The sequence below is a fragment of the Pleurodeles waltl genome, chromosome 4_1 (genome assembly GCF_031143425.1).
Source record: "Pleurodeles waltl isolate 20211129_DDA chromosome 4_1, aPleWal1.hap1.20221129, whole genome shotgun sequence".
Taxonomy (NCBI): Eukaryota; Metazoa; Chordata; class Amphibia; order Caudata; family Salamandridae; genus Pleurodeles; species Pleurodeles waltl.
In genome coordinates, this window is record NC_090442.1 from 535,942,394 (window position 1) to 535,962,360 (window position 19,967).

At 46.8% G+C, this 19,967-nt stretch overlaps 1 protein-coding gene across 14 annotated transcripts in view; it reads left to right on the plus strand.

The window, feature by feature from the left end:
- The window catches only part of ANKRD26 (ankyrin repeat domain containing 26), an 829,339-nt gene that overhangs the window by 725,011 nt on the left and 84,361 nt on the right, over positions 1-19,967 (plus strand). For all 14 annotated transcript variants that reach the window (XM_069228894.1, XM_069228896.1, XM_069228898.1 and 11 more), the window contains one exon: positions 3,006-3,240. In XM_069228894.1, coding sequence (XP_069084995.1) covers positions 3,006-3,240 — 235 coding nt within the window. The remainder of the gene's footprint in view (positions 1-3,005; positions 3,241-19,967) is intronic.

Sequence of the window (19,967 nt, forward strand, 5' to 3'; positions counted from 1 at the left end):
CCCATCCTGCAATCCCATAGGCATTACCTGCGGTTTCAGGTAGGCTAAGAGCACTTTTCAATCTTGGCTCTCCACTTTGGCCTTACTTGTGCATCTCAGGTGGTCACAAAGGTGATGTTGGTGGTTGCAGTCACTGTACAGATGTGAAATAGGAGTCTGCTCCTACCTTGCAGACTTAGTGAAGGCTAGTTTGCCTCAAGTAGTTGTAATGTAGTTGTGCTCCATACAATGGCTGACCTGTTGACATAGTTGGACTTTTCGTTCAGCGTGCCAAAAGTCACACCTGACTCACAACAACTCCCCTTAATTGGAGCCATCTGGGCACAGTTCACTTCCAAGCCTCCCCTCCGCCTCGATGAGTCCCGGAGGTTCAGGCTATGATGCTGATGTTTCAGCCTCTGACATGGATCTCAGTGAGAGCTGCTCTGAGGCTTCTTGGCTTTACCTCTTACATTCAGCTGAACCATACCAGGTCGCACATGCAGGCTCTGTAGTGGATCTGGAGTCTCATTGGGCTCAGCACTAAAGGAATCTTTTGGACTCCATCCAGTTGTTGGATGAGACTGTAAAAGATCTAACGTGGTGGCTGTTGGACTGCAATTGGACCAGCGGCAGACTCCCTACTTCGCCCAGACCTTTCAGTCATGAAGGATGCATTGTTGCTGGGTTGGGGAGGTAATCTGGGAGAAGTGGAGATGAGAGGATTCTGGTCTACAGCAGAGACACATTACCAGATCAACTTGTTGGGGTTGCAGTTGATTCCCTTGGCACTGACAGTGTTCATTCCAATCATCAGGGAATAATAAACACAACCGCTATGTAATACTGTAACAAACAAGGCAGTATGGGGTCGAGGGTCCTGTGCCAGGATGCTTTATGTATCTGAAAGTTGCTGAACACTCGGGTATCTCCCTGGCAGGAACTTTAAATACCTAGGAGGACTATCTCAGTCTACCTTCTGTAGCGGATCACGAATGTAAGTTATACTTGCAGATAGCACGGGGCATCTTCCAGTAATGGGGGGAATCTTACTCGATCTATTTGCTTCCACTGAGAACGCAGTGTCCAAGCTTTTGCAGGTTGGAGTTTCCAAGGCAGTTCTCCCTCGGAGATGCCTTTCACCTGGACTGGGGCTCAAGACTCCTGTATGCTTTTCTGTCCCTACCGCTCTTGCTCAGAATTTGAAAAAGATCAAGAGAGACTGGGCCCAAATCATTTTATTGGCTCCAGACTGGGTGAGGAGATTGTGGTATCCGAACCCTCTGGCCATGAGCCTATGTCCTCCGATTTGGCTGCCTCTTTGAGAGGCCCTACTGTTGCAGCAGCAGGCCCGGTGCCTGCACAACTTACAGCGCCACACGTGGAGATTGCACTGAAAATTTTTTTGGCCTTCAGTCCTACTCTCAAAGTAGACAGTGTCATCCTGGTAGATAAAAGTCTCACCACTAAGACTGTATATGTATGACACTTGGAGAAGTTTGTCAGGTGTTTCTCCTGTGACATTCAGCCTTTACAGACAGTTGGCTGACATAGTATTGTTTTGTCTCTCTCTAGCCCAGCAAGCCCTTGCACTAGTGACAGTTGGTAGGGTATCTCTTGATGTTTTTGTCCTTTCTGTGATTGCCTGATTATCAGTCCCTTTTCAAATCACCTGTTTTGAAGCAGTTTTTAAACGGCCTGAGCCACGTGTTCCCACCAATGCCTTTTGTAATGAGTGGGATCTTAATTTGGTTCCCACCTACTTGTTGTGCACTCCTTTCGAACCCATGCACAGCTGTTCTCTATGCCTGCTAACCATAAAAAGAGAGTTCCTCATTGCAGTCATCTCTGCTTGTTCATTGAGTGAACTCATGGGGTTGTCCTTCCAGGAGCCATATGCAGCTTTCTTCCAGAGAGATCAGTCCTTTGGACGAAACCTGCTTTATCAGCAAAGGTGGTGGCGCTCTTCCACATAAAGCAATCCATCACATTGCTGTCTTTCTATGTTGCTCTTCCTCCCTTCAAGGATGAGGAGCTACTCCCACCATCTTGCTTCTAAGAGGGTCTTCCATTCTTACTTCAATCGAACCAGAAACCATCAATTGGACGATCAACTTTTGTGGGCTTCCCTTGAACCAAAAAGGGGAAAGCAGTACAAAAGGGAGCAATCTCCAGATGGATTGTCTTATGCATAAAGATCTGCTACTGGCTAACCAAGAAGTAGCTCCCAGAAGGCATGCATGCTCATTCGTCAGATCAAAGGCTGCTACCCCTGAGCTACCATGCAGCGGGTCAGTCTTGGATATCTGCTAGGCTTCCATTTGTGTGTCCCTTCACACATTCAAGAAGCACTATTGCCTGGACACCTAGGTCCGATGAGACCGGCACTTCGCCCATCTATCCTCTGGAATTTCCTGGTTTGTTATTCCACCGACCCTGCACCTGGGACAAGATGTACTGCTTTGGAATCTATTCACAAGGCGATTAATTTGCAGTTCGAAGTCTCGTGAGAAGAACAAGTTACTTACCTTTGGTAACGTCTTTTCTGGTTGAGACTTTTAAATTGCATATTCCTCCCCAGCCTACCCTCCTTCCTGTTCTGTGAAAAGGACTCATACAGTCAAATGATAAGGTGCCATTCTAGAGATCTGTACACCTGCATTCTGATTTATGTGGGCTCTGCGTCTAACAACGCAGGCAAAGATTAGAAAGAAGCAGACGTCAGCTCATTTAGGTGGCACTGATCTAGTAGCCCTGACCTTGTATCCCAGGCAGAACATATGTGATATGGAGCTGCACAATCCCACCTACCAGAGTTCGAGGAAGTTGCAATGAAAATCTTCTGGACCCAGTCTGGAGCCTTGGGAAATTCACAAGGTGAGGAATCTGCAGTGAGCTAAAGTCTCTACCAGGAAAGGCGTTAATGAAAGTAGGTAACTTGTTCTTTTAAGCAGTTATGCAAGATGAACTGTACAAAGGATTCTGTGTTTCTAAAGTACCTAATCATAAACTTTTTACCTCTGCAGAGCTAATGAAAGGTTAGCAGAAGCCAACGCAAGGCTAATTAATGAACGACAAAGGAGCAAGTCATTACTTGCAAGTAGTTTTGTAAATGGAAGCCTTCCTGCAAACACCTTCATGGATACAAATCAGTTTGGTGCTAATTTAGCATTAAACAGAAGCATTGGTCTCCCTGGCAACTTCTGTGTTCCTGGGGGAAATGGACTATCTTCAAACAGAGTGGAGGCTTATCTCGCAAAGGTCAGGAATGCTAAATACAAGCAACATTTATTGTATTTAATGTCTATTGTACATGACAGTGTAAGAAACAAGGTTATAATTTTACACTTGTGACTCTGGCCAGATCACATGAATAATAGGGATACAGGTTCTTCATTATAACCCTTCATGTGGAAAATTCAAGTTTTAGTCTCATGGGCTTGACTTCTAAATCTGATTTTCATACTGGAGCTCAAAAGAAGTAAAAATCAGTAAAAAAGCATCTGCCATTCTTGCTCTCAGTCACCAGAAGTCAAGCAATGCTATCATTAGGAGCTGCTGGCCAAATGTTGTATTAAGGGATATTCTGTTTTCACGGTTCTTTCAAAATGTTTACATTAATGATTGTTATAGTAGTCAAAACTTCATAACATCTTGTAGATTACAAAATAAATCATTATTGCTGCTTTTTCAGTAAGGTAGAAGCAACTGGAACATAGCTAATGCTACAAAATAGCATTAGTATCTGATTGGGCGATTGATGCTTGAATAGCTCAGCAGCATTGTCTGCTTCCGTCTGGTTCCTATTAAAAAGAAAGATGACTCCTGGCTAAGTGAGTGACCTCCTTACTGCTTTATAAATTTAAGGAAAGCCCCTTCTGCTGCTATCCATGCTACAAGAGTCAAGTGCTTTTTTTCAAGGTGGGAATCTGGTATTGTACAATTTGTTATCACTGGATTTTCTGAACTTTGAAGGGTGGGGTGGCTGAGTTAGCCTTGCTAGAATCCGGAATCAGAATCTGGAAATCACAGCAGATTTCAGCAGTTGGGAGTTTGCCACCTAACCTGCCCTGTGAATTATTTTCTTTTTAGACTAGATAAGGAAAATGATTCAGCATCCTTGGGAAACCTGAGTTCAACCTAGTTTTGACAAATATCAACTCGTACAGTTTTCTCCTTAGAGACCACTATGGTGATAGAGCAGGCCAATAACTTGCCCATTTGTATGAAGGAGAATGGATCCCTAACATATTAGAAATGGAGGGAGATAGTTTAGTGGATGGTGCAGAGATGATGGCCTTCATACATGACGTTTAGCAACTTCATGGGAGGAGATAGAAGCTTTCTTCCTCAGCTATCCTCCCAAGTCCCTACCCGTAGAAGAGATAGATATATATTATATCAAAATAAATGGCTAGTGGAGGAGATGTATATGAAGTTGGCAGAGAAGGAGGTTAGGGTGAAAAACTCTGGAATGGCATTCTAGTAGAATTGTCAAGTTCACAGCTGTGCCCCAGGCTTTTCTCCTTTCACATAGAAGGTAGGAAGGAGATGCAGAAGGACAGAATGTCTCTGGTAGGCCCAGAATGATGCTTTTATTCTAAGGTTTTTGTAGGTTTTTGACTGTAATGCCCAATGGTCTTGCATGATGTAAAACCGCCACCTCCTATGATTTGCTCATGAGCTACTGGTAGCTACCTACCTGTAAGTGTCCAGCTACCTGTAAATAGCTGTCCAGTGCCCAACCCAGCCTATTAAATTAATAACTTTTGCCTGGTTGAAATAATATATGTATCCCAAAATTGAAAAGTGTGTATTTGGGATGTATTTTTGTGTATTTTCATAACTCATGACCTGCATGCACTCTCACTTGCAAGACTCTTGTGTTTAGTAATAGGCTAGGAACCCATCCATTGTTTACCATTCCTTTGCACCATTGCCACTCTTCTTTTCTGCCAACTTATTGGTTGGCGCTTGCCATGCCTCACTTCCATTTGGTAGGGTGGTGCACAAGCCAAGCACAGATTAATTAGGTTTAATTAGTGTCCCTCTACTAACCATCCCCTGTTCGCGCTGTAATGCAGGTACTATTTCTTCAACAAAAGAAAATCTATAACGCAGTGAATGCTGGCTGCATCATAGTACTTTTTGTTTACCTCCCCCACTCGCCCCATCCTGTTTATTCTCACCTCATTCTCATCATATTTTTTCTCTCCCTCCCATCCGTTTTTCTACTCCCCTCCAAGACAGAAGTGAGTAAAATGCTATGAAGCAGCCAGCACTTTTTTTTTTTAACCTTCCCTTTGAACCCCCCCTGCCCCCCCCCCAACCACCCAAATTACCTTTCCCCGTCCAATCTTGTCTAGTGCCATATGTACAGGTCCATAGAAGTCTTAGGTGCAGCTGGTGCAGTAGCTCTGGAAGATGCAGTGGTGTGAGAGGGATTTCTGCACTGCAGTTAAAGATGTCTTTTTGTACAGTACCAGGAGAAGGTAGGCACAACTTCTGTTGCTTGTTGGTAGCCTTGCTACCCCATCTGCAAGTGCACGGTCTTGTAGTGCTGTGTACTGTCTGACATGCGCATTTCCACCTGGTCTGGGATTTGTGGCAGATATTCTTATTTATGGGGTTTGTTGGGCTGTGAGAACTTATGGTGCATGGGCTTCAATACACGCCAGATCTGGGGATGCAGGACATGGAAAAAAAGCTCATCCGCTGGGCACCTGCTGCTAATCTTTGCATGTTATTTGAATGTCACAGTTTTCATTACTAATAGCCTTCAGTTTCACACAGGCAGGAACATTTGCACTTCTAAATAGAAAGGGGTTTCATTCCCAGGAGCTCCATTCAAGCAGTTAATACAAGCATTATTAACGAACCTTCAATACTTTCATCATATGCTATAAAAACAAATTATCTGATAGAGACCTCTAGTTGCAGATTCCTTCATTTAGATCCTTCCCAGTTGCAAGACTGGATCAGGAAATTGTTTTCCAAGGATATCTGCGCGTCGGAAGAGGGCATCCCACGACTCCATACCAACATTGTCCACCGGATGTGACTCAACAGAGTCCATATAACCTCCTCTCAGATGCGCCGATGTCAGTTCCTTCTTTTCTGCACTTGCACCGTGGATCCAGTAACAGTTTATCAGATTGTTTTCCACCTACTTCAACGTTTTTGTCAACAGGACAGAGGGGGTCATTCTGACCGCTGGGGCCAGGGTCGGCGGGAGCACCGCCGACAGACCGGCGGTGCCCCGCAGGGCATTCTGACCGCGGCGGTTCGGCCGCGGTCAGATTCGGGAAACCGGCGGTCTCCCGCCGGTTTCCCGCTGCCCAGCAGAATCCTCCATGGCGACGGAGCGCGCTCCTCCGCCATGGGGATTCTGACACCCCCTACCGCCATCCTGTTCCTGGCGGGACTCCTGCCAGGAACAGGATGGCGGTAGGGGGTGCCGCGGGGCCCCTGGAGGCCCCTGCAGTGCCCATGCCAATGGCATGGGCACTGCAGGGGCCCCCGTAAGAGGGCCCCACAAAGTATTTCAGTGTCTGCTATGCAGACACTGAAATATGCGACGGGTGCCACTGCACCCGTCGCACCTTCCCACTACGCCGGCTCAATTCTGAGCCGGCGTCCTCGTGGGAAGGCTGATTTGCCCTGGGCTGGCGGGCGGCCTTTTGGCGGCCGCCCGCCAGCCCAGGGCAAATCCCAAAATACCCTCAGCGGTCTTTCGACCGCGGAGCGGTATTTTGGTGGGGGTACTTTGGCGGGCGGCCTCCGCCGCCCGCCGAAGTTAGAATCACCCCCAGAATGCTTTTTTCTGTCTGTTTTCAGGGTTCAAACGCTATGGGTCCTCTGGACGAAAAATGTCAGCCACAGACACCCACTCTATTTGTATGTGGTGCCTGGGTGAACACCACAACTCTGTAGAGTACGACTCGTCGTCTACTTCTGCCGAAGGCACTGTGGGAGCATTGTATGATGCATCTGGCGGTGCGGCTGTCGGAGCCTTCCCGTCGACCACAGTCTCCTTGTACAAAGGTCCGTTCGCAGGCCCGTTCCAGGAGTCTTACCCGTGGACATCATTCTCCATCAACTTGATGCGGTTAGTCACGACGCAACCGGTTTGAAGTCACAGCATTTCCCTACTTCACTGTCTATGACCTCCCATCACTCCTTGGTTGAGGAGTCGATGCCCAAGTCTACCCTGTGTCTCCGTCCTTTTCTCAGGCCGGTGAGTTTCTGACCCAGGTGAATGAATATTGTGATTCTCTTCATGCTATCTTTGGAAAATTGCCTTCCCCTATAGCGCCTTTGACCCTCAAGGAAATGCAAAGTGCCTTGACTGTGTCCACGCCAGCGGGTTCAACCTCAGCTTCAGTTAAGCCTTTACAATGCCGGTGCACAGCCCTTTGGAGTTTCCACCTTCGGCACCTGTATCCGGTCAGCCAACTCCACCGAAGCTGCTGGAGGTGCTGATCAATGTCACACCCCTCTCCACGTCCTACGTCAATACATCGCCTTCTTGGTGCAGGTCAGTGTCGGGTGCTGTGCCAGTCATGTCTGTTGTCTCTGACACCCTCCCTCCACTTCCTGGGGAGTCTCCTCATATTTGTCCTTCTGAGGAACATGGTTTTCGAGATGCTGGAGAACAGTTGGGGTGTCTACCACCCATTTCTCGTGCTGCTCAGCCTCCTACAGAGGACAGCTGGCTGACTCACCTAGGTGCAGCTAGTGACTTGGACTCTTCGCCTGCCTCAGGCCTCCACTCCTGGCCTTGCTACGGAGGCTAGTTCCTCTCTGGCTGACATACTGAGGCGGGTTGCTGTGGTTTTCGATCTGACACTTCCCTCTGTGGAATTGACTACTGATCTTCTGATTGACGTCCTCCATCAAGGTCAAACAGGGGTTGAGCCGGTGCTTCCTGTTGAGGGCTTTGGTTTAGCCTGATACAGGAGCCCCTGTTGATCGGGCTATATCTTGTAGGCACAGAACTACCCCTCGCCCTCATGCCTGTCGCCTCAGACATCCTACTCCTCGTAGTTTGGTCGCACAGGCTGCTTTGATATGGACTCTCTTCCCCATGTCCCATCTGACAGAGATTCCAGGAGTCTTGACGCTTGTGGCAGGCATATTTTCTCATCCATCAGTTCTGTTCTGCGCTCTCTAAATACATCTTGCGTTCTTGGATATTTTTCTCATTCATTGTGGGAGTTATTAGCACGCATCTTGCCATCACTTCCAGATTACATCCGGAACAATCTTGTCCCTTTGGTCCGAGATGGCCAGCAGGCAGCTAAATTAAACATTTGCTGTGGTATAGATACCACTCACTCTGTGGGTTGGGCTGTGGCCTCTTCAGTGGCACTACGTTGCCTTGCCTAGTTATGCACCTCCGTATTTTCGCAGGCTGTTCAAGCCACTTTGATTGACATGCCTTTTGATGGTGCCCATTTATTCGGCATACAGGCTAACTCTGCTTTGAGATATTTTCGCAACAGGGTGGAACTGCGAATTAGTTCTGTTCCTCTCTACCCTCTGCCTCGCCAGTTCCTCCTGTACCGGCTTGTAGGGGGGATATTTGTGGGGATATTTGTCTGTGATTTTTCTCGGAGATGAGCCATGCTTTGACAATGTCCCTGAGGTTTTTTCTTTCCGACACCTGTTCCACCTAATGGTGGAACATGGTGGGGTGTTCCTGCCTTCTACAGGTGTTATTCTTTCTTATAATGTCATTGACAGGTTATTGGTTTTTGCCTATCCTGGGGTGTATATTGCTTTGTGACCCTATGTGGGTTTTCATGCCTGCCACTTCAAGGCTACTTTCATAGTGGGTGTTTTGCTAGCACTGTGAGATTGCTCTGTTTTCTTGTTTCCTATTCTACGTTACGTTACGTCATTATTATTATTATTTACTACTTGGTGCAGAATTGATGGCTTTCCACTTCAGATTTGCCGATGACAGCTCTACGGAGCTTGAGCTCAAGAGTTGTTACCTTCATGGTATGTATCTTACTCTAAGTGGAGTAATTTTCGGATGCCTGGTGAGTGTATGTGTGTGTGTGTATATATATATTATCAGTCGGGATTGCTCAGCTTGTGAGCTATTAGAGCCTCATACAGAGTTTCTCCCTCTGGAGAGAGTTATTTTTTCTAACTTAAGATTTCATAAATTCATGAGATGTGGTATCCCTTATAGGGAACGTTTGATACTGGCCCCTCCATAGGAGTCTCAGTATATTATTTACCTTCTGAGAGTTTATTTAAAATAATCCTCTTATTAATCATGGTTATTATGTAGAAGTGTCTCTTTTACTTCTATGTGGCATTTGTGTTACCGTATGCTTCATTTATGGGCATTCCTCAACAGAATGATGTATCATTGATTGGATTATATAGCACTGACGGTTTCTGTCTCATCTTTCCTTCTTTTATTTTCGAAATAAGGTAACTTTTGGCCTACATTATTTGTTTATGTGGGTTCTAACTTACCCCTAATACTTACATTAGGTTCAAATGATAGATAACATTGCTTATTTTTAGTAATAAAAGTTTTCTACTTTTGCTAGATTTAGTACATTATAAACCAGAAAGTTATCATCTTGTGGCCCTTAAGACTTTTTGTTTTGGTCTCAAACGTTTTGTCTTATTGCCATTACAGTTTGTTTGGCTATTCTGCACCTTTGTGTAGACATTTGTTGGTTTATACACTAACCATTATTCTTTCATTTTCCTGGCATTATGTCTTGCTATCATAGGTTTCCATTGAGACATAGGGGGTCATTCCGACCCCGGCGGGCGCCGCCCGCCGGGTGGAGACCGCCAGAAGACCGCACTGCGGTCAAATGACCGCGGCGGTCATTCTGGCTTTCCCGCTGGGCGGGCAGGCGACTGCCAAAAGGCCGCCCGCCCGCCCAGCGGGAAAGCCCCAGCAACGATGAAGCCGGCTCCGAATGGAGCCGGTGGAGTTGCTGGTGTGCGACGGGTGCAGTGGCACCCGTCGCGATTTTCAGTGTCTGCTAGGCAGACACTGAAAATCATTATGGGGCCCTGTTAGGGGGCCCCTGCACTGCCCATGCCTGTGGCATGGGCAGTGCAGGGGCCCCCAGGGGCCCCACGACACCCGTTCCCGCCATCCTGTTCCTGGCGGTTTTTACCGCCAGGACCAGGATGGCGGGAAGGGGGTCGGAATCCCCATGGCGGTGCTGCGAGCAGCGCCGCCATGGAGGATTCTTTGGGGCAGGGGTAAACCGGCGGGAAACCACCGGTTGCCCTTTTCTGACCGCGGCTTTACCGCCGCGGTCAGAATTGCCCATGAAGCACCGCCAGCCTGTTGGCGGTGCTTCCGCGGCACTCTGCCGCCAGGGTCAGAATGACCGCCATAGTCTCTCTCTGTACATTCTAATTTGATAGAGACATCTACTCTCAGATTCCTTACTTTAGAATCTTCTCCAGGCGTGAGCCTGGATCTGGAGACTTTTTTCCCCATAGCACATCTGCTTGTCGGAAAAGGGCATCACGCGACTCTAGTAACGTCTTCCCCCGGTTGTGATGTCAGTGGAGTCCATATAGCTCCATCGCTGGCATAGCGACATCAGTTCCTTATTTTCTGCGATTGCACCGCAGATCCAATAATGGTTGGCAGGCATTTCTGGCCTACTTTGACCAGTGTGCTTTTTCCTGTCCATGTCTTTGGGCTTCAACCCCTGTGGGTCCTGTGGATGACAAATGTCGGCTACAGACCCCCACTCGATTTGTATGTGGCGCCTGGGCGAGCACCATAACTCCGAAGAGTGCATCTCCTGTCGTCAACTGCGGCCCAAAGCTGTAAGGGAGCGTAGTAATAAGCTTCTGGCACCACGGATGTCAGAGCCATCCAGGACTTCCCGCTGACCACGGTCTCCTTCTCATACTGAGGCCCATTTGTGGGCCAGTTCAAAGAGTTGTACTCTTTGTGGATGTCATTCTTCATCAATTTCACAAGGTAAGTCATGATGCAAGCAGTCGAAGTTGTCAACTTCAGTGCGTATGGCCTACCACCATTCCTCGGTTGAGGAGTCGAGGTCAGAGTCTACCCCGCGTCTCTCTCCTTTTCCAGAGGAGACTCTAAACTAGAAGCATGCGTATTACAGTTCCCTTCATGCTGACTTCGTTAAATCACAACCCTCTGGAGAGCCTGTGGGTGCCAAGGAGGTGCAAATTGTCTTGACTGTGTCAATGCCGGTGGGTTCGCTCTCTGCTTCGGTTAGGCCTTCATTTGATGAATTTAATTGCGACGCCGGTGCACAGCCCTCTGGGGTATGCACCTTCGGCTCCTGTATTTGATCAGCCGACTCCGGTGACTCCATTGGCGGTGCTGATTGAAGTCAAATCTCTCTCTCTGTCTGAAGTTGCCGGCTATCCCTGCCCTTCCTCCACATTCTGGAGAGTTCCCTCATCTTTATCTTTCTGAGGGACACGGTGGAGAGGCGGTAGAGTAGTTGGATATTCATCAGCCTTATAGAGAGAACAACTGGCTAGCTGACCTCGCTGCTGCTAGTGGGATGGATTCTTCCCCACCCTCAGGCCTACTCCCCTCCATCCCCCCAGACTTGCTACAGAGGTGAGTTCTTCTCTTGCTGACATGCTGAGAAGGGTTGCTGTAGTTTGGATCTAGCACTTCCTTCAGTGGAATTAACTTTGGATCCTCTAATTGATGTCCTCTGCTAGCGCGCCTGGTCCTTAGTAAGTAAACTTAGAAGGGGACGTGTATAGGCCGATGAACCATTTGAATCGCATGGAGTATCCTAGTCATGTGGTGATTAATAAATCAACAGCTAATATCAATAATCAATAAGCATTCTATAGATAAACAGCTTAAAATCATCTACTCATGAATAACCACAACTTGGTATAGCGTTAACGATTTTTATTTCCCTATTGATTACAATTCTAAATCATCTGTTAGTTCAATCTTTATTCAATCCACTCAATTTATTAATTCATTAATAGAAAACATCATCACTTGAAGAAAACGTGGGAAAATGCAATTCCATAACTAAGAATACCAGCATTAATAGCAGAGTTCGGCAATTACGTTCATCAGTCAATTTGTCACTGTCAGCATCACCCTCAACAGCCTACCTAACCAAGATTAGCATCAGCATGTGGTTCTTCATGCGAAAAACCCTTTAGAGAAAACATTAATTTGGAAAAAAATCTATCTAAGTAAGACTTTCTATAATCAGCGCAGTTGGTACCTAGAAGAAAAGGCACAAAATTGTCAGTCTCATTTTCATAGCTACTTATCCAGGATGGATCCGCAACAAGTCAGTCTTTGTCTTCAGGTCATCAATTAGTCCGCATCGGATCAGGCTCAAAGTTTATGAGCCCAACGACTGCACCTCGGACAGCGTCTCCTGACGTCATCAATTCTCCCCTTGCATCTCAATTTTAGCCCCTTGTCATGACTTTTTATTAGGGTCTCCCAGTCCATCCCCCTAATTTCTAATTGGTCAGTAAGCAGATATAACTTTAACCTATAGTATTTGTTTACCGAATCTACTAATTTCAATATCGGTCCGTTCACAAGATGTGGATTGGTTCGCCATACGATGTCCTCATCATCCGGCTCTTCAGGTATCGAAATTGTTGCATGTTCCTCTTCAGTCAGAGCCTCTGTTGTTCAAGTCCTGGGAAAGTACATTTAGCCTGCTCTACACATAATTATATCAAATTGTCTTCATCATCTCCTGTCCGCTGGTACGTTGCAGAAAATTCTAGCTAAGCAACTTTAACATCGGGCGGTTCAGGGACAGTTCATGCATCCAGTCCCTGGCAAAGCATTCTGTATTTCAGCTCTTCGTGTGCGAGACCTAAGAAGACCAAGCCTTTAGTTCAGCTAATTTAGCACTACAAATTAATGCAAACATAGGTTATACACGTCATTATGACATATTATTACATTTGTCTCATTTATTTTCATTATTTCATACAGTTTCAGTTCTATTAGTACACATGGTGATCATACCCCAACGGCACATTTTCAGACGTGCACATTATTTTCTCTAGGATTAATTTCTCTACGCATTTCTCATTAGTAAACACATATATATCATTAATAATTTTCTTAATTAGCATATCTGCTTCAACACCTCCATAAAGGCCAAACAGGGGTTGAACCAGTGCTTCTTTACAGCAAAGCCCTCCATGACGTTTTGTTGGGGGCTTAGGCTAAGCCTGATACCAGGGACCCTGGTTCATATGGCTATATCTCGTAGGCACCAACCTGCCTCTGGTGATCTGGCTTGTCTCATTAGACGTCCTACTCATTGTAGTTTGTTGGTACAGGCTGCTTTAGCCTCCCATGATATTGACTCTCTCCCACATATTCCATCTGACATAGATTCCAGGAGTCTGGACTTTTGTGACAGGCATATTTTTTCCTCCACAGGTTCTGCTTTACGCTCTGTTAATACGCCTTGCTTTCTTGGACGTTTCTCACATTCATTATGGGACTCATTGGCTAGCATCTTGCCTACGCTTCCAGATGATATCAGGAGCACTCTTGCCCCTATGATTCAAGATGGCCAGCAAGCAGCTAAACTAATTATTTGCTGCAGTATGGATACTCCTGACTGTGGGTCAGGCCATGACCTCTTCAGTTGCACCAGATCACCGTGTGTGGTTATGCGCCTCTGGATTTTCAAAGGCAGTTCAAGCCACATTGATTGGCATCCCTTTTGATGGTGCACATATATTTGGTTCACAGGCTGATTCTGCTTTAAGGCATATTCATGACAGTAGGGGTGTAACAGCAAATTAGCTTGGTTCCTCTCTACCCTTTTGCCTAGTTAATACCTCCAGTACTGATTTGTAGGGGGTTATTTGTCTGTACTTATTTAACGGATGAGCTATGCTTTGGTAGTGGTGTGAGGCTTATTCAGTTTTATGTCTGGTCCACCTAATGGTGGCACCCGGTGGGTGTTCCTACTTTTGACAGGTGTTATTTTTCCTTAAATTGTAAAAGATAGATTATTGGTGTGTATATTATCCTGGAACCCTATGGAGGTTTCATGCCTGATGCGTCAAGGCTACTTTTTAAATTATTATTAGTGGTGTGAAAGTAGTAGTTTTCCACTTCAAGTTTGTCAAAGATAGCTTCTTAGTTGTGTATCCTTTTTGATTCTTTACAACACCAAATATAAAGTTAATGTTGGTTACTTTACTTTGGAGAAGAGCTGGTGCTCAACAGTTGATACCTTCCAGGTTTGTACCTTACTCTAAATGGAGTATTATTTTGTATGCCTGGTCGGTGTATGTATGTGTATAGGTATAGCTATAGATATAGATTTATATAGATATAGATATATTTTCATTTGGGGTACAAAGTTGCTCCCTCTACAGAAAGTTATGTTTCTTACTTGTGAGAAGTGTTTCTTCTTCTTCATCTTCTCCTAATTAGTAATAGGCAACCTTAGGTTTCTTTATAAGAGTTAAGGATTATACATCACTAAGGATGTCTGTTTACTAGGTCCTTCTTGTACTATCAAACAAGTTGATCTACACTATTTGTTGTGTACATTTTTCTTTTATCTATTATATGGTAGTATCAGTTTTCTACTTCTGGTAGATTTGATACATTAGGACCCAGAAATTAGCATCTTGGGGACTTGAAGACTTACTTTGTTTTGGTCTTAAAGGTTTTATATCAGAAAGCCATACAGTTTGATGGATTTTCTGCACTTTGGTATAGACATTTGTTTAATCATATTGTATGATCTGGCTAATATATTCCATACGGTAGAGGTGGCAAAAGCTCTTCTGAATTGTATACGGAGCACAGATGGGAGGGAACAGTAGAATTTGCCTGCTATCTGATGCCAACATGACAGTGTGTGCTGGGATCCTGCTAACCAGCCCCCAGCACCTGTGTTCTTTCCCTAAACTGTGCCATTGCTTCCACTATTTGAATGCCTTGGTAACACAGCTAAGTCCCTTGTAAAAGGTACCAGTAGTACCAAGGGCTCTGTAGCCAGGGAGGGTCCCTAAGGGCTGCAGCATGTATTATGCCATTGTAAGGGAACCCTCACCGAACACATGCACACTGTAATTGCAGCTTGTGTGTGCTGATGGGGAGAAAAATGTAAAGTCGACATGGCATCCCTCTCGGTGTGCCATGCTTACAAACCACTGCCTGTGGCATAGTTAAGTCACCCCTCTAGCAGGCCTTACAGCCTTAAGGCAGGGTGCACTATATGACAGGTGAGGGTATAGCTGCATGAGCAGTATGCCCCTACAGTGTCTAAGTCCAGTTTAGACGTAAGTGCAGTGTGGCCATATTGAGTGCATGGGCTGGTAGTTTGTCATTGCGAATTCCACAGCTCTATAATGGCTTCACTGAAGTCTGGGAACTTTGGTATCAAACTTCCCAGCACAGTAAACCCACACTGATGCCAGTGCTGGTTTTATTGAAAAATGCACCCAGATGGAATCTTAGCAATGCTCCCTGTATGTTAGGCAAACTTGTAGTGCATGTCTGACCGGTCTGTGCCAGTCTGCCACTTCCAGACGAGTTTCTGACCACATGGGGTGAGAGTCGTTGTGCTCTATCTGGCCAGAAACAAAGGCACTGGGTGGAGATGCTTCACACCTCCCCTTGCAGGAACTGTAACACCTGTCAGTGAGCCTCAAAGGCTCAGGCCTCTTGTTATAGTGCCCCAGGGCACTCCAGATAGTGGAGATGCCGGGCCCCCAGACAAAGCGCCACTTTCGGTGGCAAGTCCAGCGGAAAAGTTTGGCAAAACAAGGAGGATTGACCACTTGAGCTGGGACCACCCCTAAGGTGTCCATACCTGAAGTGACACCCTCCTTACAAAATCCTCCATCTTGGTTTGAAGGACAGGGACCAATAGGTCTGTGTGCCCCTCCCCCAAAGGGAGTGGATACCTGAAGGGTGTAGTCACCCTCAGGGATAGTAGCCATTGGCTACTGCCCTCTGACCCCTGTAACGCCCTTAAATCCAGGATTTAAGGGCTCCCCTGAACCTAGCTCATCAGATTCCTGGTGACCTCAAGAAGAAGAAAGTAAAAGGACTGCTAAGCTGACCCCCAGGAGAGAAGACTAAAGACACCAACTGACTTGCGATGCATCCTGCAGGACCAGCAACCTCTTAAAATGCTCAAGAGGACTGACCGCACCCCAGGGGACCAAGATCTCCCGTGGACGGCAGCCATTTCCAGAAAAAAACACCAACAAAGAACTTCAGAATCGCCCCCGAACTGCAAGTCCTGCCCATTCCGCACCAGACGCCTATGGCCCTTGTCCAGGTGGCCCAACCGACTAGAGCTGATCCACAGGTGATTCTGACCTAGTGTGCACCCTGGGTTGACCCCTTCCTCTCTAACATTATGATGCCTGCAGCCTAAATCCGGAAGAACCCCCTGACCGCGACAGAACCGGACGAAGGTTCCTAATGCCAAAAGGTACCCCTGCACCCGCAGCTCCATGGCCTTGGGGAATCCAACCTTTGGTGCAGCAACGTCCAGCAGGCGGCCCTCCTCCTTGTCCAGCCTGTGATTTTCCAGAACTGACCCGTCTGGACTTAGTCTGTGGCATCTTTGTGACCCCCGGAATGCCCCTATTGGAAAGCTTGATTTACACCCTGAACCCACGCGCCCCAGTGCCGCTGAGGGTGTGTGTTTTGTGCTGACCTGTGGCCCCACCCCCGGTGCTCCTCTAAAACCCCCAGGTCTGCACTCCGAAGACGCAGGTACTTACCTGCATGCAGGCCTGATTCTGAGTGCCCCCAGTCTCCATAGGAGCCCTTGAGAAATCTACTTCAACTTTGACCTCTGCACCCGGCCTACCCCGTGTTGCTAGTGGTGGATGTTTGGGGTTAACTTGAAACCCAGCCTGTGGACATCCTTACCCCCGGAGACTGGAACTGTACGTCTTGTACTTACCTCAAAACTGTGCTAACGTTTCTTCCCTCTAGCACTGTTTCTAGAAATTGCAGTAAACTTTTTAAACAGATATTTGCTATTTATTAGAAAACTGTATAACTTGCCAAATCGAAACAAAGCAGTATTGATGCAGATGTTGGATACTTATTCACCTTCTCACGTGTGCACACCTCTCAGCTCCCTCTCTCTTCTCTCCTTTCAATGCCACTTTGCACTGCCTACAGTTTCCCCCCAGCCCCAACCACACACCCATCCCTGCAGCCACTGTCCTGTTCTGTAGTCGCTCCTGTCACTCCTGTTGTCCTCTCGCTCCACTGCCACTCCTGCCCTGTGTATCCGATGGACCTAATAGTTCTTAGGGCCAATGGTACACAAGCAAGTCTCACAAACTCTGTAAGCACGGCTCGTCGGTGGTGCTACGGGCTGCTGTGGCCTTTGTGGGTCCCGCAGTCACTGGTATTCACGGGCTGGTGTGGGCCACTATGGCCGTTGTGGGCTCTGTTGGGGGCAGCGTGAGCCGCTGTGCCTCCGGCCTGCGACCTGCTGCACAGAGCACAAAGCTGATCATCGCCACCTCCAAGCGTCAGTGCGTCAACATCAGAGTGGTGTTGATACATAAGCTTGATACTTACTTGCTAATGTACTTACCTGCAACTTGAATCTTGCGGTTCTAGAAATAAAATAACAAAATATATTTTATGCTATATTAAAACCATTTTCCTGGAGTTAGTTACGTAGTGTGTGCTTCATTTATTGTCTGTGTGTGTACAACAAATGCTTTGCACTACCCTCTGATACGCCTAACTACTCAATCACACTATGCAAAGGAGAGCATTAGTTTTATCTACTTTAGCCTCTGTTAATCCTCAGATGAACCCCTGGACTCTGTGCACACTGTATCTCATTTTGATATAGTTTACACAGAGCCAGCTTCCTAAAGCAGGTCTGGTTGGGATAGAACTTTATATAGTTTAAAAAAAAAGTATTTCTCAGTGCCATGGTATCATGATTTTTGTATCTCGGGTATAGATCTTGCAGTTCGACTCTGGATATAATAGCAAATACATTTTCTATTCATATTCTGTTTGGTCAAATTGTCCTACTGTCATGAGTAACGTTATCCCCATGTTTTCAATGTCTGACTTTTATTGCTCTGGTCATTTCCACCATTCTTATGAGGTGAGCATACATGGGTTTGGTCCATTACGTGTGCAAGTAGTTTTATATTCATATTGTCGGTTGGGTTCTGACACAGATTGGGTATACTAGCATGGATAATTTTATTCCCATGTTTTTTAATGTCTTATGACTTTACTTACCTGTGGTTCCTTCCACAGGTTTTTATGTTGTAGAGTATGTTATTGTTCACCTGAATTATTATGAATGTCCGGTCTTTTTATCTTGTTCTAGACCAGTTTTGTTCCGGTGAGACTTTTAATGGTCTCAGTTGACAGATCCTCCTATGGGGATTGTATGACTTTGGTATCTGATTCCAAAGGAAGGAATACGTGGCTAGATGTCTCTATCAGATGAACAAGTTACTTACCTTATATGGTAGAGACAGGATCTAGCCACAGATTCCTTAGCCATGCTCCCTTCCTTCCCACTCTAGGAACTGAGTCCCCATTTGTCTCAAAGGTTTTGTCATGGAAATCACATCCTGAGTTAAAAAGCATGGGAGCATTTGAGTGGCCAGGTCAGGCAGGTGACGTCACAGCCCCCTCCTGATAAGGGGGTCATCCTGCTAGGTGACCAGTCCCTCTTTCTGGGCTATTTAGGGTCTCTCTCCAGGGTGGGTCTTCAGAGTCAACGTTTAGGATTCCTGCAGGACTCGTTTACTTTATCTTCTGGCCACTGGGACTACAACTGGACCCTCCAGGAAACAACAATCTGCAACTACACCGACGACTCTGCTCTGCAACATTGTTTCTCCGGCTCCTTCCAGCAACTGCAACATTTCTCCAGCTGTGCATTCTCTGAAGGCGACAAGTCTTCAGCCTTCACAAGAAGCAAGAAGGAATCTCCCTTGGAGTGAAGGAGTCACCAACTGCAACAACGTCAGGCTGCGTGGATCTTCTCTCCTGCAAAACTGCATGGATCCTGCAACACAGGAGCTGGTCTGGAGTGGTCCCTTCAGCCCTCTCTACCAGCTGTCCAACTTGGGAGACAGTGAGCCTTTGCCTCTCCTTGCAGGACAGCACCTCTGTGCCCCGCGACTCTTGGACATACCAAGGCTTGTTTGTTCCTCCGCCAAGGAATCTTTAGGCTTCGTGTAGCCCTGGCCTTCAGCACTCTTCCCTACAGAGTACAATTTCCTGCCTGCTGCTCCAGTGACGTGGGACTCCTCTCCAGGTGTGCTGAGTGGGCCGCACTGTGACTCCTGTGCCTGCTGCCTGTGAGTTTCGTGTGGGGCTGCATCCTCGTCTTCCAACTCTCCTCACTGCTGAGTGTCACCTGGGACTCCCTCCTTGGGTTGAGTCTCCCTGGACCTTGCTGGTCCCCGGCAGCTCTGCAACTCGTCATCTGCGACCTTTGCAAAAGCTTGTTGGTGGTTTTCCAACACCACTGACTGACTGCAACTCTTCTTCCATTGTGGGACATCGTCTGCATCACTCCGGGAACTCTTCTTCTGCTCCTGTGCTGCACAGCTGACTCCTTATCTCAACCACCAACCTGGTCCTGCTTCTCCAGAAGGGTGAGTAGTGGCTCCTGCCCCAACCAGACACTCCAACTCGAACTGGACTTGGTCCCATTCTTTTTCCGGTCCTCTTCTATCAGGATCCACCTTTGGTTTCTTCAAGTCTTGCTTGAGTCTTGCACAGTACTTTTCCAAAATGTACCTGTGGGTTTGGGGAAAAACCAGGTACTTACCTCTCCTCTTCTGATCACTGAGGGGCACCCTGGTACTTATATTTTGGGGTTGCTAGTTCCTCCATCTCCCCTCTACAGATTCCACTTCCTTGGGTAGGGGACTGCCTTTCACATTCCACTTACTTAAAATATGGTTTGGTGTCCGCATAGGGCCTTCACCATTTTCTATTG